General features: G+C 43.4%; 1 protein-coding gene across 10 annotated transcripts in view; it reads left to right on the plus strand.

The window, feature by feature from the left end:
• The window catches only part of AFF2 (ALF transcription elongation factor 2), a 584,792-nt gene that overhangs the window by 369,804 nt on the left and 193,995 nt on the right, over nt 1–20,993 (plus strand). For 3 of the 10 annotated variants that reach the window (XM_064277676.1, XM_064277674.1, XM_064277678.1), the window contains 3 exons: nt 12,979–13,065; nt 20,549–20,585; nt 20,897–20,948. In XM_064277676.1, the coding sequence (XP_064133746.1) occupies nt 12,979–13,065; nt 20,549–20,585; nt 20,897–20,948 (176 nt within the window). The remainder of the gene's footprint in view (nt 1–12,978; nt 13,066–20,548; nt 20,586–20,896; nt 20,949–20,993) is intronic. The other 7 variants (XM_064277679.1, XM_064277673.1, XM_064277680.1 and 4 more) reach the window with 3 other exon arrangements.

Consider the following 20,993-nt stretch of genomic DNA (forward strand, 5'->3'; position numbering starts at 1 on the left):
TGGAGTAATTGCAGAGAAAAGCGAAAGTGGGGAGAGGAGTGACTGGCCAGCCACTCAGGAATACTCAGCCTACTAGGGACCTGGAATATCTGGAGGGGAGCTTTCTGAAGCAGTTTCGCTGGGGCTTGGTAGTGATTTTGATGTTAAATTTATGCTACTGCAAAGAGTTTGGCACTTTTGTAGGTTTATTTTTTCTTTTATTTGGGAGAGGGGTGCTTGAAGGACCTGTTGTTCACTAGTTAGACTGACATCTCATGATAGATGTCTTAGATAATTTCATGTGAATGGGACAGACCCGTTCTCTTTCATCCCTCTGGCACTGGGATTCCAAGATTGAAATAGCTGTTTGCAGAGGAAAGACAATTCTATGCAAATCATATTGAATGGAGTCTCTGCTGTATTAGTGGCCTGATGCCTTATTTCTACTGAGCTCAGAAATAATGAGAGCGCAAACCTACAGCCACGTTGTTCACTGGAGGCCTGTTTCCGTGAAAATAGATATTACTTCTTTTTTTTTCCCCAGCAATTGAGTCTTTGTTCCTTCTATCAGCAGTTGTCATGAACTCCTCGTTACCATTTTTCTTAATGTGATAAGTGTAAACTACAAGAAAGCTATCACGTCTGAAAAGCTACAGCAGCTCTGAGAAACGGGATACAAACGCCTTGTGCAGTTCTTTGAAAAGGCTCAGACTAGGGACTATGAGAAATGTATCCTTCTACCTCCCTTTGCCTAGAGTTGTCATTCTTCAGTGCCTTTCCCTGGTAACGTAAGCTGGCTTTCAAAGGACTACTATGGTACTGCTTCGACACTGTGTGTCTCTCCAGCAAAGTCAGGTCAACCAATCCCTTTGGCAATATCTGGAACATGATAACAAATTCCATGTTGCGCTTTAAAAACAAACAAACAAACAAAAACTAACTCGGACAGGTTTATTTTAGGTCTACTTCGATGACAACTAATAATTGTCATTATTCCACACTCATTCCAATATGAATATTCTGGCTACCTAGAGGGTCCCTGGTGGTACAAATGGCTGTGTTCAACTGCTAGCCAAAAGGTTGGTGGTTTGAACCCACCCAGAGGCACGTTGGAAGACAGACCTGGCGATCTGCTTCCAAAAGGTCACAGCCTTGAAAACCCTGTGGAGCAGTTCTACTCTGCACACATGGGGTTGCCATGAGTGGGAATTGACTCCATGGCAACTGGCTTGGTTTCATTTAGCTACCTAGAGGGTGGGTGGGGGAACCTTGTGCCTGGCCCTGGCCCTGGGCCAGTCTTCTGGCTCCTAGATGCCTTGCATAGGGCTGTTGTTGTTGTGTGCCATCGAGTTGATTCTGACTCATAGTGACCCTACAGGACAGAGTAGAACTGCCCCATAGGGTTTCCTAGGCTATAATCTTTATGGGAGCAGATCTCCAGGTTTTTTCTCCTACTGAGATGCTGGTGGATTTGAACCACCAACTTTTTGGTTAGCAGCCAAATACTTAACCATTGTGCCCCCAGGGCTCCTTTTGCAGAGGGTGAACACTAAATGCTTTTTGAATGAATAAAATTGAATGTAGATCATTAAACATGGTGCTGGGGGAGAGACCAGTGAAGGTATGTGAGTTTTATCAAATTGGCTTGGCTGAGCTGGAGCTAAATGAGCAAACTGGAGGGTAACCATAGAGAAGTATCTCATGCTATGAGGATATAGGATAGTATTGCGTCCTGTAAAGTGATTCTGGGGGAAAAAAAACATGGTTGTACTATTATGAAAGCCTGGGGAATTGTTTCAAGCCAGTATATTTTAACTGCTGGTCATTTGGATGTAGTTGATGGCAAAATAATTTGAAGCAGAAGAGCTAGAAACTCATCAGTAAAGCTGAAAATCACTTTTGAAAAGAGCAACAGTGCTCTAGGGTCAGCATTAGCTTACAGATGGAGGAAACAGCAAGTTCACGAACTAGAAAGGTAAGAAGTGGCCATGGAGAAAACTCAGGATTCTCAGATGCCTGGCTTGGACCATGGACCAGGCCCTCTACGCAGCTTTCCTTTTTACTTCTGATCTTTGCAAAATTGGTAGCGTGACCATAACCAAAGAAGGCAATTCAGTCTAACATTTCCTAGCAGGGCAGCTGGTCCTCTGTTCTGTTTGACTCAACCTAATTCTATCAAAGGTCTTGATAAGGACTAAAATTTACAAGGCAATCATCTGTTGGAAGAATCAACACCCAGTTAGAAGAGCTGTGGCCTCAAGTTGCTGTTGAGGAGAAGTTGGGTAGAACTCAATAGTCTGGTTCAATTTGGCCCAGTATATTGAATGTTTATGGTGTTCTGCCCCCACTGTTGCCTTCAGAGGTGTTTCTTTGTGGTATCTGAGTGTAGAGTACCCGAGAAGTAACTGGTCCAAAAGAAGTTGCATGGATAGGCCCTGCACATGACCATACCAATCACCATTATATTCAGTAGGTGAAATGGAATTGATTGTATCTGGCAATGGCAAGAAGATGGCTTGATTAAGTATCTGAATGAATGAGCACACGGTAAAGCTGCGGAGTATTGATCATCCCGCTTCACATTCCTAAATTTGAATCAGGCTCTTTTTCAGTGGAACTCTGGTTTGGGGGCTGCCAGGGTGAAGCCAGCAAATATGAGCTGGACTTTTTGTACATACAGTCCTTCGACCAATGGAGAAAATTTCCAGACTCCCATAAACAACCGCCAGCACTAAATAGTTTGAATAAAGCAGTCAATCACTTATTTGAAGAAATATTGCCAGGGTTTTTATACCATGTCAATGAAATTAGAACTTAGTGTTAGAAGCTTTTAAAAGATTGTCTTTTTTTTTTTTTCTGGTGGATTGCATTTTGTGTTGGCCCATTGTTATGCCATGGTTGGGAAGTTATGTTTAATGTGACTGTAATAGTACAACCACGTTTTTTTTTCCCCCACCCCAGGATCACATTACAGGACGCAATACTATCCTATATCCTCATAGCGTGAGATATTTCTCTATGGTTACCCTCCAATTTGCTCATTTAGCTTCAGCTCAGCCAAGCCAATTTGATAAAACTCACATACCTTCACTGGTTTCTCCCCCAGCACCATGCTTAATGATCTACATTCAATTTCGTTCATTCAAAAAGCATTTATTTAGTGTTCACCCTCTGCAAAAGGAGCCCTGGGGGCACAATGGTTAAGTATTTGGCTGCTAACTGAAAAGTCAGTGGTTCAAGCCTACCAGCAGCTCAGTAGGAGAGAAAACCTGGAGATCTGCTCCCATTTTATACTCCTTCCCTACCAGCACTTGCATGGAAACTAGCGAGGCAATCTCAGAGGACTGTCTTAAGAGCATTCCAAAGAGAAGACTCTTCATTCGATTACATGGAACAGGGATTGGACCACTGGAGAAGCTTGGCAGGAGTGGTTAGTGATAAAGCCCAGGAAATCCAATGGTTCCACTCTTGGTGGGCCTTCCAAAAGCTGAGTGAACAATCAGACAAATCAGACTCTCACTGTGAGACTGCAGTCTGCCCCCTCCACACCAACCCTTGAGCGAATGATGAATTTCATGAGCCAATTTGGTCAGCCATGTTTATATGCCATGCCAGAATAAAACGTTCAGGATTCAGTTTTGCATCTTCTCATATATATTATTGACTTTGCGGAGATTAAAAATATGATCGTATTAGTACAGTTGGTCCGTGTCATCCTCACCCTTATAGAAATCCCTTTTATGGTATCCTAGATGGCCGCTAGTTGGCTGGTTGGTTGGTTGATAGATGGGGGTCATCCTGCCTTCAAATATGGGGCTCTCACTGCCTTCTAAGGCAATAGGCTTCACGGTTGGATAACTCACATGATTGGAAAGTCTTTCTTAGTTTGAGTTAAAATTGGTCCCCTGGTAAATTCTAGTCATAGCGTTACTCCTAAACATTTGGCCCACAGAGCAGGTTCCTTCAGGTACTTGAAGATGCCCCTCACACCTCCCCTTTGTCTCCCTTTTCTGTGGATGAAACTTTGCCTGGTCCTTTATGTGACAAGCTTTCAAAGCTCTTACCATTCTCGTAGCCATCCCTCAGAGAGATTGCAGCCTTCCAACGCCCCGACTGAAGCAGGGCATCCCAGATGGCTCACTTTGTTTCAGACGTGGTCTGTCCCATACGGTGCCAGCAGCACTATCAGCTTCCACATCTGGGCATCATATACTGTCACCTAAATTGGCATTGGTTCTTTTGGCTGCCACACCCCCTCTAACTTAATTGGGAGTCAACTAAACTCCTTGGGTTTTTACCCAATGAATTATAGTTAGCCAGATGGGCTTTCCAATTCTGCAATTGTAAAGTTGGTTTGTGGAACATAATCTCAGTTTTCATTTATTCCTGCTAAAATTCTTCTTATTGGCTTCCAGCCCATGTTGCAAGATCTTTTTGAATTTTGATTAATCACAGCTTAGCAACACCTGTAATTCTGATAAGCAGACATTCTATGTGTTCCTTTAAGTTATTGGTTGAATGAGATAGTCTTTTTTTAAACGAAGTTTTTCTTTTTCAACAGAAGAGTCCTATACAAAATATTATTATTATTATTATTATTATTATTATTATTATTATTGGAGTCCCTGAGTAGTATAAACGGTTAACACAGTAGACTGATAACCAGAAGGTTGGTGCTTTGAGTCTACCCAGAGCTGTCCTGGAAGAAAGGCCTGGCGATCTGCTACTGAAAAATCAGCCGCTGCCAACCTTGCAGAGTACAGCTCTGCATTAACACACACGGGGTCACCGTGAGTTGGAGTTGACTTGGGAGCAACTGGCTACCGTTACTATTTACTTATTTATTTTTATTATTGTTAAACTGGTAAACAGGAAAGGACTAATGACAGGGCCCTATGGCGTGCTTCTGGAGACTGCTTTCTAAGTGAGCCTCATTCACACGGCAATTTGGGTAAGCCTATTCACCTGGCTGTACATCCACTGCGTGCTTTCGCTGTTGTGTGCTGTCGAGTTGACTCTGACTCACAGCAGCCCCAGGTGACAGAGCAGAACTGCCCCATGGGATTTCCTGTCTGTAATCTTTATGGGAGCAGATCACCAGGTCTTTCTTCCACAGAGCCTTTGGGTGGGTTTGAACCGGCAACCTTTCGGTTAGCAGTGAGCACCTAATCATTCCGCCACCACTACATCTCCATCCTTAGCTGCCAGAGTTTATATGTGAGGTTTGGCAGACGTCCTGCAGAAACCAAGATGCCCTGTGTCCACAGCACTTTCCCAGTCTACCAACTAGGATCTCATTTCTCAAATGGAATCCGTGTTCTAAACTGCGTAGACTGCCCTCCGTGGACAGCACACTCTGCGTGGACATTTTCAGGGTAGGACTTCCTTTCCCTGGGAGACACTGAAGAGGTCTGTCCTGAGCGGGTCCAAGGTGAGGGGCAGGGAGAGACTAGCAGCTGTTTGCAGCACACAGAGTCCTTCCATAAGGCACTTCACATGGAACAGCCAAGCCCTCTGACACGGGCTGAACGGTTAGCTCCTGTACTCCTGTCCTCCAGGGTCAGCCTAAGGAAGACCTGCTTCGAGAAACAGCAGGCCTGAGGGCTGCACAGCAGTGGCTGTGTCCAGAACTTGAGGCCGCTCACAAATGCCTGCTTAGCTCCCTCCTAGGCCGTCCCAGAGCCCACCCCAGTGCCTGGTGCTCCTGTCCTATTTAATAGCCCCTGATGTAGCAAGTAACAGCTGAGAACTGGCCTGCCTGCCTCTCCTAACAGTGGGGCCAGAGCTTTCCGCAGGACAGCAAGCAGTTGAGAAGAAGTGCAGCCTGGGGGTGATTAGGCGGCTGCTGTTCTGAGCCCCCAAAGCCCTTGTCCCTTATTCCCAGGCAGCCTGATGCCCATCTCCACCCCTGGCCCCTCAGAGCACTGTTGGGGCCCATACATACGGAGGCTCTAAATCGTTTACTCGAACAAATTAGGCTCTCAGGTGATTAGGCCCCTCCTGTACAGGCGTTTTTCCTCTGGAGGAGGTAGGAAGGCTCTTTAGCTAAAGCAGCAGACTCACATTGGCGGGATGCGTGGCTTCAATGTTTTCAGGTTTCAATCCGTTTGGGGGAAAGGAGTATACTGGGGTTCCTGCATTCATAAGCCGTGGAGGCTTAGAAGGCCGCCCAGTGCATAGATTTGCATTCCCATTCGGGAAGACATTCCCTGGAAGAAAGAGAAAAGGTAAGAGCACCCTTCCCGCCCAAGGAAGTCAGAAACCAGGGTCAATTATGACGATGACTTGGGAGTCTTTTAAGTCTCAGGAAGATAAGCTTCATCCAGATTTTGTGGATTTATTCTCCTTCTATTCAAGCACATTTTTATTTAGAGACCTCTCAGATGTTCCCATTTATTATTCTTCCTCCTAGGAATTTGTAAATACTTCCCAAATGGCATCTATTATGTTCTCGAAGGGGAAAGGTGCACAGAACCTCTATCAAGTCATCCTGAGCCCCCGGCAGAGCCTAAGTGGCCTGTTGGCTCAGCAGGCTGCACAGGCTGATAAGGGCAATGCTGTGACTGGCTGTGCAGCTAGTGGCAATGAGCTTTGTACACACACAGCCCTCTACCGTTTCCAAAGCCCTTGTACACTCATTAGCTTGTTTCTCCCTGTGGCAGGCCTGTGAGGTAAGCAGAACAGGTAGAATCAAAGATTAACAGCATTGACGGCTGGAAGAACTCCTAGTAGCCATCCAAGCCAAAGGCCATGTATTACAGATGGAAAATTGAGGCTCAGAGAGGGCAAGCAATTTGGCCAGGACCACACAGGTAGCTTTTGGCAGAGTTCTAGGGATCTTTTGGAGATCCCTCTGACTATAACAATAACAACAACAATAATAAACAGGTGAAATACCACCAACATTGTCATGCATTAAGATGGTCATTTGTGAAAAAATCGCTATAATCATCTTCTGAGATTGAAATTCTTGAGGCAAAGGAACCAAATATTATCTTTAACCTAAACATGTATTGTTTTAACATCTACTATGTACTCGGTGGAAACCCTGGTGGCATAGTGGTTAAAAGCTATGGGTGCTAACCAAAAGGTCAGCAGTTTGAATCCACCAGCTGCTCCTTGGAAACCCTATGGGGCAGTTCTACCCTGTCCTATAGGGTCGTTATGAGTCAGAATCAACTTGGCAGCAATGGGTTTGTTTTTGTTTTGTTTTGTTTTTTGGTGCTAAGTATAGTAGCCCTAGTGATGCAATGGTTAAGCACTCAGCTACTAACCAAAAGGTCAATGGTTTAAACTCACCAACCATTCTGAGGGAGAAAGATGTGGGAATCTGCTTCCATAAAGATTTATAGCCTTGGTACCACCAATGACAGGGAACACAACAGAGAGTCCTGGACAGGGCAGGAGAAAAATGTAGAACAGAATTCAAATTCACGTAAAAAGACCAGACTTAATGGTCTGACAGAGACTGGAGGAATTCCCAGAACTATGGACCCTGGACGCTCTGTTAACCCAGAACTGAAACCATTCCCAAAGCCCATTCTTGAGACAAAGGTTAGACAGGCCTATAAAACAAAAACATTATACACGTGAGAAACGTGCTTCTTAGTTCAATCAGATATACAAGACCAATGGGTAGCTCCTGTCCAAAAGCAGGATGAGAAGGCAGGAAGGGACAGGAACTGGTCAAACGGACACAAGGAACCTGGGGTGGAAAGGGGAAGCGTTCTGTCACATTGTGAGGATTGCAACCAATGTCACAAAACAGTATGTGTATAAATTTTTGTATGAGAAATTAACTTGAGCTATAAATTTTCACCTAAAGCACACACACAAAAGATTTACAGCCTTAAAAACCCTACAGGGCAGTTCTACTCTGTCCTATAGGGTCACTACAAGTCGGAATCAACTCGATGGCAATGGATTTGGTTTGGTCTTGGCATGCACTACGTATAGTGTTAGCCTCTAAAAGGAATACATGCGCACACACACACACAGTTTCATTTTTTTGTTAGCTGAGAAGCGATGCTTGGTATTGAGTACAGGTACTTAGCACTGGAGCCCGTTGGAAAAGTCTTGCTACGTTTAGAGCAGGTGCTCATTCCTGCCTGACAACCTGGAGAAGGACTAGTGCATTTGGGTAAGGGCACTCGGGCGTTCTTCTCTTGGGGATAGCAAGAACATAAAAATGGATGAATTTACTCTTGATATGAATGAACAGTATAAGAATGGGGAATCTACTGTGAGATTTCCACACTTTCTAATGCATTTGGAGAAGTGGAATCGCTTGCCCCAGAGTTCCTTGCTAAGATATCCTGTCAGAAAATGATATTCCTTTCAACTGCATCTTCCCTGCCTTAATCCAAAGCATCAGTGGTATCATGGAGTCAGTTTGCTGTTTTATGAAATCTCACATTGCCAAATACAGAGAATCAGATGTAATTGAAAATGCAGAAGTATCTACAAGCCCATGTGGATTGGCCCGCAGAGTGGTACATGATGGTGGTAATTTAACATAACCATGTTTGGCCACAGAGTAAATACAGAAGATACGGAGTTGAAGGTATGCCTTTAAGATGTTATTTCATTTTCCCAGGTGTCTGAACCACTTTTTCATAAACTGAGGCACACCTCTAAAACCGGTGGTGAAAGGGGATATAACTACACCTGCTATAGGAAACCCTGGTGGCGTGGTGGTTAAGGGCTACGGCTGCTAACCAAAGGGTTGGCAGTTTGAATCTGCCAGGCGCTCCTTGGAAACTCTATGGGACAGTTCTACTCTGCCTTATAGGGTTGCTATGAGTCGGAATTGACTCAACGGCACTGGGTTTGGTTTGGTTTTCTACCTAATCAAGGCATATCTCCTAGTTGCTGAAAAGTGACAATGCTCCTTTCCCAGTATCTTACTCAAGGTTCTGTAGAGAAGAAGAACCAGTGAGATCAGCTGCAAAAGACCTTTTTAAAAATGTCACTTTGATGACTAAGTTGTACCTGACTCTGGCCATGGTCTTTTCAATTGTCTCATATGCATGTGAAAGCTGGGCATTGAATAAGGAAGACCAAAGAAGAATTGACGTCTTTGAATTGTGGTGTTGGTGAAGAATATTGAATATACCATGGACTGCCAGAAGAATAAACAAATGTGTCTTGGAAGAAGTACAGCCAGAATGCTCCTTAGAAGCGAGGTTGGCAAGACTTCCTCTCACATACTTTGGACATGTTATTGGGAGGGACCAGTCCCTGGAGAAGGGCATTATGCTCGGTACAGTAGAAGGTCAGCGAAAAAGAGGAAAACCTTTAAGGAGATGGATTGACACAGTGGCTGTAACAATGGGCTCAAGCAAAACAACAATCATGATGATGGTATAGGACAGGCGATGTTTCATTCTGTCATACAGAAGGTCGCCATGAGTCAGAGCCAACTGGATGGCAATTAACAACAAAAATTTCTCTCTCTGAGAGAAAGAGAGAGGGAGATTTACTTTAAGGAATTGACTCACACGATTGTAGGGGGGCTGGCAAATCTATAATCTGTAGGTCAGGCAACAGGCTGTAGACTCCTACAGACTTGTGTCCCAAAATCCATAGGTCAGGTGATGAAAGGAGTGAAGAGTAAGAGTGGTCTAGAAAAAAAGCCTATTTATAATCTGGAGGCAGAAGACTCCCTAGGAAACCTTCCTTTTTGCTTTTGAGGCCTTCGACTGATTGATTGAGGCCCGCCGACATTATGGAAGGTAACCTGTCTTACTTAAGGCCAACTGATTTAATCACATGTAACTACTTCATAACAGCAAGTAGACTAGTGATTGATCAAACAACTGGATACCAGAGCCAAGCCAAATTGACACATAAAATTGACCATCACACTCAGGCTGGGGCTTACTGGCCCTTGGTTCACTCCGGCTACATATGAGCTGAATCTTTTACATTGACGGGGAGCACTAAATTTTAGAGGCCCTTGACTGAAAATAAAATGGCTCATTTAAAGTCAGGACCCAAACCCCACCCTAGACTCTAGCTGTCACTACTGAAGCAGTTGACCTTTGTAGCAGAAGCTAGACCTGCTTACTAAGTTGTTTTTCTCTGTGGTCAGCCCAGGGCTGGCACAGATTGTCCCTGGGGATATTAATGCAAATGGTTATCAAACCCTTAGTAGAAGACGTCCTCAGGAAATGTTCTGCCTTAAGTGAGTTATTTTACTCTAACGATCGGTTCCCAGGATACCTGCCTTGTAGGCATCCTGTGACTACAGAGACCGCCCCCAGGAAGATATGTTCGTACATGGAATGTATTCCTCTGAGTAATCACATGTGAAAGTCTTATGATCAGGCCTGGTCATCATTACAACATCAATCGTATCCTTCAATGTTTTGTTTTTGTCAACCAATCCCATCTTGCCAAGTGTGACTTGGTAACCAGTGGTATTCAAAGTGCTGCTTTTCAATGTTCTGTTACCTCATTGTCCACCAGTAAGATTATTGTGGGTTGTACCTCCTGATTTCGCCTTATAACTGGAGCTCTGTCACGGCCCCACCTTGGATTCGTTGGTTTCACTTCGGCGGAGCCCAGGTTTCCCCGTTCGAATGATTTCTATACTTCCAATAAACGTCTTTATTTTACTTTAAGCAAACTTGCGGTTTTTCCTCTGTGACAAAATGATCTAATTTTGGAGAAGACCAGCCTTAATCAGGAACTTCCGTCCAAATCATTAAGTATTTTAATAAAGAGATCCCTGAGTATTTTTAAGACATGAGCAATTGAAATGCAGCTTTAAACTGTTGTCACTTTGTTACTTTAAACTGTTGTCACTTTGGAGCCGGTTGTGATGAATACCTCAGTAGCATTTGTCATGAACGCCATCAACTGGCTACAAATGCACAACCCAAAACACTTGGAAATAGTGTCTTCAGTAAGTCAAGCATCCCTTCTAAATCTCGTACGCATTTTTAATGTACTTACCGACTCCTTTTCAAATAGCGCAATGGGAAATCCAACCTATGTCAGTGCTTGTCTGAATCAGACTTACAAATTCTGCACCGGCGCTGCTGCCGCTGTGAATATGGACCTGTGAAGTGTCTCCGTGTGTTATAGCTCCTCATACATCAAAGGCTCTTTTTGAACTGGGCACTTATACAAGGACAAAAAAAAAAACAAAACAAACAAAAACAAAAACCCACGTTTTAGTGCTACCTGAGAGTTCTTATTAATATTACCTTTGAAATGACTAATTACATTGCCCATAAAGATTGAAAAAAAGTATTGTGTAACTTCCTCATTAAAAAGGACTTTCATAAACTTTGACCCCCTGCCCCCTCCCCAAAAGAAAAAAAAATTTTTTTGCAAAGCCCCCCTTTATTTCCATCATTACATCAATCGGGATGTTCAATGCATATCTACCGATGCGTTTGATGAGTCCAACCCATGCTGGCACCCTTCTGCTTCACAAAACTTGTCATCTCTTTGTTGCTGGGATTTTGAGCATGTGACGTAATTATTCTTGCCCTTAGGGTAAAGCATGTTGGTCCTGTGCCCTGAGACTCCAGCAAGATTTGAACAGCACCTCTTTGCAAACTGGGTCTTTGAAAGAGCGGGGAAGGTGCCCTGCTGATAACAGGAGAGTTGGGAGTCTGAGGGGCTTTTCCTACTCTGAGACTTGAGCTTGCAAATCCCTGCGTGTCTAGCTGGGCAGGACAGAGCTACCCACCACATAGGAACCTTCTGTGTAAGTGAGAAAGAATAGCCTCAGCTGCCTCCTCTTTGCATGGAAAACACCACTGCATGTGCCTGATCAGGTCACTAACTATCAGGCGACATTAAGAGAAGAGGCGTATCAGAGTATCCAGAACAAAGGCGGTGACGGTGCTCCCTCCGCCTCAGCGGGCAGATCATAGCTGGAACAGGACAGTATGAGTGAGAAGAGCTCCAGGCAATCAGGAGCCCCTTCAGGAACATCGGGGCCAGTGACAGAATGCAGAGCTCCAGCATTCGAAGAAAAGGTGAAGGTTCCCCATTAATGAATGAACAAGCTGAGAATGCCACAGCCTGGAAAAGAGATGATACCTGGGACAAGCATTCTCTCTTCCAACTGCTGAAGGCTCGTCATATGGGAGAAGGAGGAAATGTGTTCTGTGCAGGGAGAATAGCCTGAGGAAGCTGCCTCAGGATGACGCAGGCTACTTCAAGCAGTAGTGAGCTCCCTGTCACTGACATTGTGCAAGCAGATGCTGGAGGGGCCTTTGTAGTTAGGCTTCAAGTATGTATGTGAGGGAGGAAATAGACTAAGTTACTTTTAGTTCCCTTAAAAAGAGTAAGCCAATTAAGTCAATAAGTATTTTTAAAGGGACATACTATGGATGATGCACTGAGGAGCCCTGGTAGCACGGTGGTTAAAGCACTCAGCTGGGAACTGAAAGGTTGGCAATTTGAACCCACCAGCCACTCCACAGGAGAAAGATGTGGCAGTCCGCTTCCGTAAAAATTACGGCCTTGGAAACCCTATGGGGCCGTTCCACTCTGTCCTACAGGGCTGCTATGTGTTGGAGTCAGCTTCACGGCAATGGGTTTGTTTGTTTTTGGATATGGAGGCAGTAAAGGACTCCCTGGGTGGAGCAAATGATTAAGTGGTAGAAGTCTCACCTTACGTGCGGGAGACCTGAGTTCAATTTCCAACCAGTGCACGTCGTGCACAGCCATCACCCATATGTCAGTGGCGGCTTGTATGCTGGCTATGATGTTCAGCAGGTTTCAGTGGGGCTTCCAGACTAAGACAAACTACTTCCTAAAACCAGCCCATGAAAACCCTACGGATCACAACAGTCTGATCCACAACCGATGGTGGGGACGGCCCAGGGCTGGGCGGCATTTCACTCCCATTGTGCATGAGGTCTCCAGGAGTTGGGGCCCCAACTCTACAGAAGCTAACAACAGATGTTTAGTGGCAACAAACAGTTTGACTTTCTAAATGTCCCAAAATTAAGTTGCTTTGTTTTTCCTCACCAGGAGATGACCCATTCCTGGCCTCCTCCTCTCACTGCCATGCATACTCCTGGAAACTCTGAGCAGAACACCTTTTCCATCCCAGGACAGGTCAGTTACCTTGCTTCCTCCACTTTCCCTTATCTTAATGATATGAATTTTCCAATTGGATTCTTCAAAATAAAAATGGCCCTATAGGACAGAGCAGAACTGCCCTATAGGGTTTACAAGGAGAACCTGGTGGATTCAAACTGCTGACCTTTTGTTTAGCAGCCTTAGCACTTAACCACTGTACCACCTGGGCTCACAGTACCCTAAAATCTAGACTCTCCCTTGCCCCCAGGATGGTAATAGAAATATGATTTTTTTTATTGAAAGAGAGTATTTAAGAGAATATGCACATAGATTCTGGCATGTGTATCTTACTACCTGGAGCTCCTCCCACTGTCCACGTCACTGTGCCCAGAGTGGCCGAATCAAAGAGAGGAGTGAACACGGCCGTGGGGAAATACCAAGCAGATGATGCGACAACAACATCCAGGATGTTTTTAATTTAAAAACAAAATAGTCTTTTCACTCTGATGTATCTGGTTTCATTTCGTGTTATCACTTTCCAGTAATATATAAGCACACAGGTCTTAACACACCAATTCATCACATTAGCAGAACTTTTTCTTCTGTCAAATGTTTAACGTAAGTTTTCCTTACCTGTTCCCAGTAGGAATTTTTCTCATTATCATTTAAAAAAATGTCTAAATAGATATAGCTATTCTAATAACACACTTTAAAAGAAAAAAAAGTCTTCCTTTTTCCATCCATCCATCAGTCCATCCATCCATCCTTACATCCATCCATTTGTTCAGAAACTCTTTACTAAGGACACAAACCCAGCTGCCATGAGATCAATCCCGAATCACGGTAACCCCACATGTGTCAGAGTAGAACTCTGCGCTATAGGGTTTCCAATGGTTGATTTTTAAGAAGTAGATCTCCAGGCCTCTCTTCTCACCTCTGGGTGGGCTTGAACCTCCAACTTTTCAGTCAGCAGCCAAGTTCGTTAACATTTTGTACCACCCAGGAACTCCTACCGAGGACATAATCCAATCCAAACCGCACTCATTACTGCCAAGTTATTTATGGTGACCCCATGTGTTAAAGAGTAGAACTGCTCCCTAGGGTTTTCTTGGCTGTAATCTTTACAGAAGCAGATCACCAGGCCTTTCTTCCACAGTGCTGCTGGGTGGGTTTGAGCTGTCAACCTTTAGGTTAGGAGTTGAGTGCAAACCATTTGCACCACTCAGGGACCGAGGACATGCAATGGGTTTAAAGTTAGAGGTAAAGAAAAGCCCTCTGTGTTATGAGACAAACCACAAAGCAATGTAGTAGGTGTCTGCACAGGGAATAAACAGGCTCAGAAAAGTAGCCAGCACTGCTATGAGAAGTTGAGGAAAGTGCTCCTGGAGGTGGCAACATTTGGAGGATGGTGAGGGCTCCAGCCAGTTTAAAAGGGCCCAAAGGAAGAGCACCCAGGCAGAAGAACAGCACCGAGAGGTGAGGGGTCTGGTGTGATGCAGCCTGGTATGAAGTCCTGAGTAGCTGGATCAGAGTTCATATGACGGGGAGTGGAGAGAGATGAACCCCCAGGAGTTAGGCCAACTCTGCGAAAGGCCTTAAATGTAGCCCAAGAAGTTTGGACTTTATTTGTAGAAGGAGAGACCCAATCGGTCTTTGTTATTGTTGTTAGCTGCTGTCCTGTCAGCTCTGACTCATGGTAAGACCATGCACAATACAACAAAATGTTGCCCAGTCCTGCACCATTTTCACAATCATTGATATGCTTGAGTTCACTGTTGTGGTCACTGTGTATTTTGAGTGCCTTTCGACTTTGGGGGCTAATCTTCCAGCATGACATCAAACAACATGGTGCTGTGATCCAAAGGATTTTGACCGACTAATTATCAAAACTAGATCACCAGGCCTTTCTTCCTAGCCTGTCCTAGTCTGGAAGCTCTGCTGAAACCTGTCCACCAGGAGTGACCCTGCTGGTATTGGAAATACCGGTGGCATGGCTTCCAGCATCACAGCAACATGCAAGCCCCCGCAGTACGACAGACTGACACACAGGTGGTGGCTTTAGTTTTTAGGATCATGATTTTGACAATCACATTGGCCTAAACTGTGTTTAATTTTCCCCTCTCACCTTTGAAAGGGGCTGGAACTAAGTGAGCAATGACTCTCCCTAGCCCCGTATGTTCACTGTCCCCTCCCTGGGCTGCCCTGGGCAGGGTATCTTCTCCCTAGCTCCACCAAAAACAATGATCCTTCCATTTAAGACATTATACATTGATCGCAGTGTTTTCAGCTACGTTAAACAATTTGGAGATAATTTGTGCAAGTCGCAATTTTGACATTTGCAAGTATATACAATAGAACTGGTTGTTAAATGGGCTTTTGTAGTAAGTGCACAATTTAGAATCAGGCATAATTTTCATTTTCTGCCAATTATCTATGCTACCAACAACCCCATGATAAAGGTAGAAGCAAATGGAAGAAAATGGTGAAACCAGGATGGCTCTATGCCCACTCTTTTGTTTCATTTGATTCCTGCCAAAATGTTGGTTTGGAAAAATAAGGGAATATTTGAAATAACAATAATAATATCAGGAACACTTAATATACCAAACCAAACAAAACCCATTGCCTTTGAGTCAATTTTTGACTCATAATGACCCTATCAGACACAGTAGAACTACCTCATAGGGTTTCCAAGGCTGTAAATCTTTACAGAAGCAGACTGCCACATCTTTCTCCCGTGAAGCCACTGGTGGGTTTGAACCACCGACTTTTTGGTTAGCAGCCAGACATGTAATCACTGTGCCACCAAGCCTCTTAAACCCTTAATACATTGTAAATAATTCAGATAATCCAAGAAACCGTACTATAGTGTCATCCTAACAATTATCCTAACATCATAACACATTATAGGTAACATTGCAAATAATGGGAATTCCAGAACACTTAATTATGGTCATGAGGAACCTGTACATAGATCAAGAGGCAGTTGTTCGAACAGAACAAGGGGATACTGCATGATTTAAAGTCAGGAAAGGTGTGCATCAGGGTCGTATCCTTTCACCATACTTATTCAATCTGTATGCTGAGCAAATAATCCGAGAAGCTGAACTATATGAAGACGAATGAGGCACCAGGATTGGAGGAAGACTCATTAACAGCCTGCGTTATGCAGATGATGACACAACCTTGCTTGCTGAAAGTTAAGAGGACTTGAAGCACTTCCTGACGAAGATCAAAGACTACAGCCTTCAGTATGGATTACACCTCAACATAAAGGAAACCCAAATCCTCACAGCTGGACCATTAAGACACAGCATGATCAACGAGAAAAGATTGAAGTTGTCAAGGATTTCATTTTTCTTGGATCCTCAATCAACGCCCATGGAAGCAACAGCCAGGAAATCAAACAACGTATTTTGCATTGAGTACATCTGCTGCAAAAGACCTCTTTCAAGAGTTAAAAATCAAAGATGTGACTTTGAGGACTAAAGTGCGCCTGACCCAAGCCATGGTATTTTCAATTGCCTCATACACATGGGAAAACTGGACAATGAATAAGGAGGACTGAAGAAGAATTGATGCCTTTGACTTATGGTGTTGGCAAAGGATATTGAATATACCACGGACTGCCAGAAGAACGAACAAATCTGTTCTGGAAGAAGTACAGCCAGAATGCTCCTTAGAAGCACGGATGGTGAGACTACATCTCATGTACTTTGGACATGTTATTAGGAGAGACCAGTCCTTGGAAAAGGACATCATGCTTCATAAGGTAAAGTGTCATCGCAGAAGAGGAAGACCCTCAGTGAGATGGATTGACACAGTGACTGCAACCACAGGCTCAAACATAGCAACAATTTGTGAGGATGGTGCACGACCAGGCGGTGTTGCATTCTGTTGTACATAAAGCCGCTAAGAGTCAGAACCGGCTTGATGGCACCTAACAACAACACGGCAATTCAATCCTTAGTACGACCTGATGAGACTGGTAATTTTATTACCCCTGATTTACAGAGGAGAAAAGTGAGCACAGAGTAGTTAAGTATCGTGGTCAGGATCACCCAGCTAACAAATCAGGGAACCAGCATTCGGATCCAGGCATTCTGATGCCAGGGGTCATACTCTCCTTTAGTGTGTTTTTTGATTACACAGATTTGTATATATCTGAGTTCAAATTGTACCTTCCAAAATATGACTCTATCCAGTAAATATGTGTAACCAAAGTGATTGCCCTAGCCTCGGTGGTGGCACCAGAACTGGGTGACATCACGCTCTCAGAAAATGTCGGCCTCTTATCTCCAGCACAGCACTTGCAGGATGGAAAGAGTGCTGTCTTAGGAGCTGGGAACCTGGCTGCTTTTCGTCCTGGTTTGCCATTTGCTGGCTGTGTGTTCCCGTTCAAGCTCCCCTGAGCCTCAGTTTCCCCATAAGGGACAGGGGATGGTGTGGACTCTATGATTCCAATGGATTTTTCAGTTCGGACACTGTGATTCTGTAATCTTATAAAAATAAATACAGTTGAATGTTCTCCACTCACTGAAGTTTGTTTACGCACCCCAAGTTGAAAATGCCTTGTTTTCTCGTAGAAAATTGGAAAGCCTCACAAGGAAGGTAGTCCCTACCAAGCAGAATCCAGGTTGCTAATAATGCCCTCAGGGCAAGTCCAGTAAAGCTTCCATGGAGGTAGCCATTCTCTAAAAGAGAGGGTGGCAAATGAGCTGGAGGGTTTTTGCATTTTTTAAATGATTAAAAAACTCAGAAGAAAAATAAATTTTCATGACATTTCATACTTCCTGAAATTTATATGAAATTCAAATCTCAGTGTCTATGAATAAAGCTTTATGGGCACACTGTCAGTCCCATTTGTTAACTTATTATAGGATATAAAATTGCATGTACGGCACATCTGTGAAAGAAATGCGCAGATCAAAGGCAGGTAGTTTTTAAAAATCTGTATGCGCATTGACAATTATTGCATGAAGGATTTTTTTTTTAACACAGATTTATAGATTTATGACTAAATCATTTCCAGTCAGGGTTTGGTATATATGTAAAGTAGTTTTGGTGATAATCAAATGTACTTCATTTGTTTGAACTTCAGGTTTTTCGTTTTGTTTTATTTTTAAGTCTTATCCAGCTTAACGCTAAAAACTGCACCAAGGATACACAACACCAATTACTGGACTTCATTAACTAACATCACCTTCCAATTTGTACCATGCATTGCCACCCTGCTGCCCAGCTGCCCTGAAACAAGGGATCTGTTGGCTCCAAAGTCCAGAATACTTGGATGAAGGTTATAAAACCAGTCCAGGTTTTGGGAACAGTACATAACTTACTGCTTTTTTTTCATTCTCCAATCAGATACTTGGTTAGATTGACTTTGGAACTTGTCATTTAATTTCTTAAGAGTATACTTGCCCAAACATGAACTACACATTTGTAATGAAATTCCACTAAAAAAATAAGTAGAAATACTTTTATATAAAAACCCACTAAAAAAAAAAAAATAGATATACCAAAAACCAAACCCAGTGCCGTTGATTCCAACTCATAGCGACCCTATAGGACTGGGTAGAACTGCCCCATAGAGTTTCCAAGGAGCACTTGGCAGATTTGAACTGCTCACCCTTTGATGAGCAGCCGTAGCACTTAACCACTACGCCACCAGGGTTTCCAGTTAAGTAGATAGCAATGATTGATGCCTCATTTATTGGGAAATGAAGTGTTCTGGATTACTGAAATTTTTGGATAACCGACGGTTAGCCTTCCATGGGAACCACGTCATAGAAAGCATTTTGACATGAAATTAATATTTTCCAGACTTGTTGTGAAGATCATACTGAACATACTTTAGTCTTTCTTGATAACTTCGACGTTAATTTGAGCATCAGTTATTGTATGAGGCTGTAATATTATACTATGCAGTAGTTGTGCCCTTGGGGCTCTCAGGATGGGTAGGAATGCTTCCTTCTGTAATAAATGACCACAGGCTCTTGTGCTTTTCAAGTTCTGAATTTGCTGTGTAATTTTCTGTCGAGTCCTGTGCTGTTGGTTTCCACGTCTCAATGTTCCTAGTGGCTGGCCCCCTAGGAGTGCTTCCCATTTCCTGCCATTTGTGATTTGCTCAGGGGTGGAAGTCCAATGGCCAAGACTGTGGGAAGCTTTTATCAAAAGTCAATTCTGAATGTGAATGGGGAAGCCTTTGAGCTGCAAACTGCATGGGCTTTGTGACAGCTCTTTAGCTGAGAGGCTTAGCCCCCTGCTGAGTTTATGGTGGTTTTTCTGGAGAGCTGAGCTTGCCAGAAGACAAATCTCTTGGATCACAGAATCATGCTAAATAGATCGAAAAGTTCATTTTTGATTAAAGCACACTGTTAGCATGCTTGCTGAGTACTTTTAAAGATAAATTATGTTGTGAGCCCATTTTTACTCAATAGGGTGGTAAGATTAGGTTTAATGAGTAGATCCCTTGCAGCAGTGATTGATGTAACCACTTCTTGTATTTACTTGAATTAATTGTCCCCAGTTTGGGAACGCATGCTTTGCAGTCGATACTAACTGGTTCTTCCAGGCACACTGTGCTTTGTGTGTAGCGTAGGTCGCTGTAGTGCTTCCGCCTGCAAGTTGGGTCACTCCCAGCAAAACTGCTCTGTGCAAATCCAGATTAATCCAAAGAGTGAATGATTTCTGTGTGGGGTGATTTTCAAGTCAAATTAAAAAAGAAAAAAATCCTTTGCTGTGGAGTTGATTCCGACTCATGGCAACCCTGAGTGTTTGAGTAGAACTGCATTCCCCAGGGTTTTCGATGGCTGTGATCTTATGGAAGTAGATCACCAGGCCTTTCTTCTGTGGTGCCTCTGGGTAGATTCAAACCTCCAACCTTTCAGTTAGTAGTTGAGCTCAAACTATTTGTTCCATCCAGGGACCTAAATCCCTTTAAATAATGCACTCCACTAGTATGTTTCAAATTACGTCCCATACCTCCAAAACCTGTAACGAAGTTTTAAGAACACTTCTCTTGGGCAAAATGAGGTACATCTATTTTCATATGTGTCCTAGTTATAAGGTAGAAATTCAGAGTTATTTCATTTAAAGAGAACAAATGAGCAACTCTATTAATTATGGTCTTGTTTACACTACTTACAAAAACTACAATCACTTGTTTGTTTGAACCAAGGCCCTTAGAGGCACCATTGCCTAGCTAAGTGAGAAATTATACACTCGGATTTCACACATGCAGGTCATTTGTTCCCAGGTTGCACACATTTCCAAATAGACGCCAGTCTTACTTATATTCTGATAAAATGGCAGTTATGATCATGTTGCAGCAGGTTTGAAGAGCAAATGTTTACCCATCAAGTAGAGCTACAGACAGGAGTTTAATTAATGGGTTTGCTGACAGTGGTGTCCTGTTGGCACCATTAATCAAGTTAGATCTTCAGCAATAACAGATAGACCTTTTGTTCCCCTTTGTATCACATAACTAATTTTATATTATATGTGTTCTTTCTTATAGGAATCCCAGCATCTGACCCCAGGATTCACCTTACAAAGTAGGTGTTTTTTTAATCCTTCTTAGTCCAAATAACCATGTCTTCTCCTCCCTCACTTTTTCCTCTTTCCTACCAAATAGCATTAAAACATGAAATAGCAACTACAACCACAAAATCAAGTTGTGATACACCTAATTAGTTCCTTCTTCTTCTTTTTTTTTTTTGGAGGGGGGTGGTCATCTGTTATCCATGGCAGGATGCTATGAAGCAGTATAGTTGGAAGAGCCACTTGTGGGGATACCAATTAATTCAGAAACATCTTTTGATATTTGAAAACATGTATAGTAAGTGTTTGTGTCTTGCCTTTTCAGAGTGGAGTGACCCAACCAGCAAAGCTTCTACGAAGTCAGTATCATTCAAGTCGTGAGTACTTGGAGCTTTCAATCAGGGCTCTGGGGTGGGGGGGGG

Source organism: Loxodonta africana, chromosome X (genome assembly GCF_030014295.1).
Source record: "Loxodonta africana isolate mLoxAfr1 chromosome X, mLoxAfr1.hap2, whole genome shotgun sequence".
Classification (NCBI taxonomy): Eukaryota; Metazoa; Chordata; class Mammalia; order Proboscidea; family Elephantidae; genus Loxodonta; species Loxodonta africana.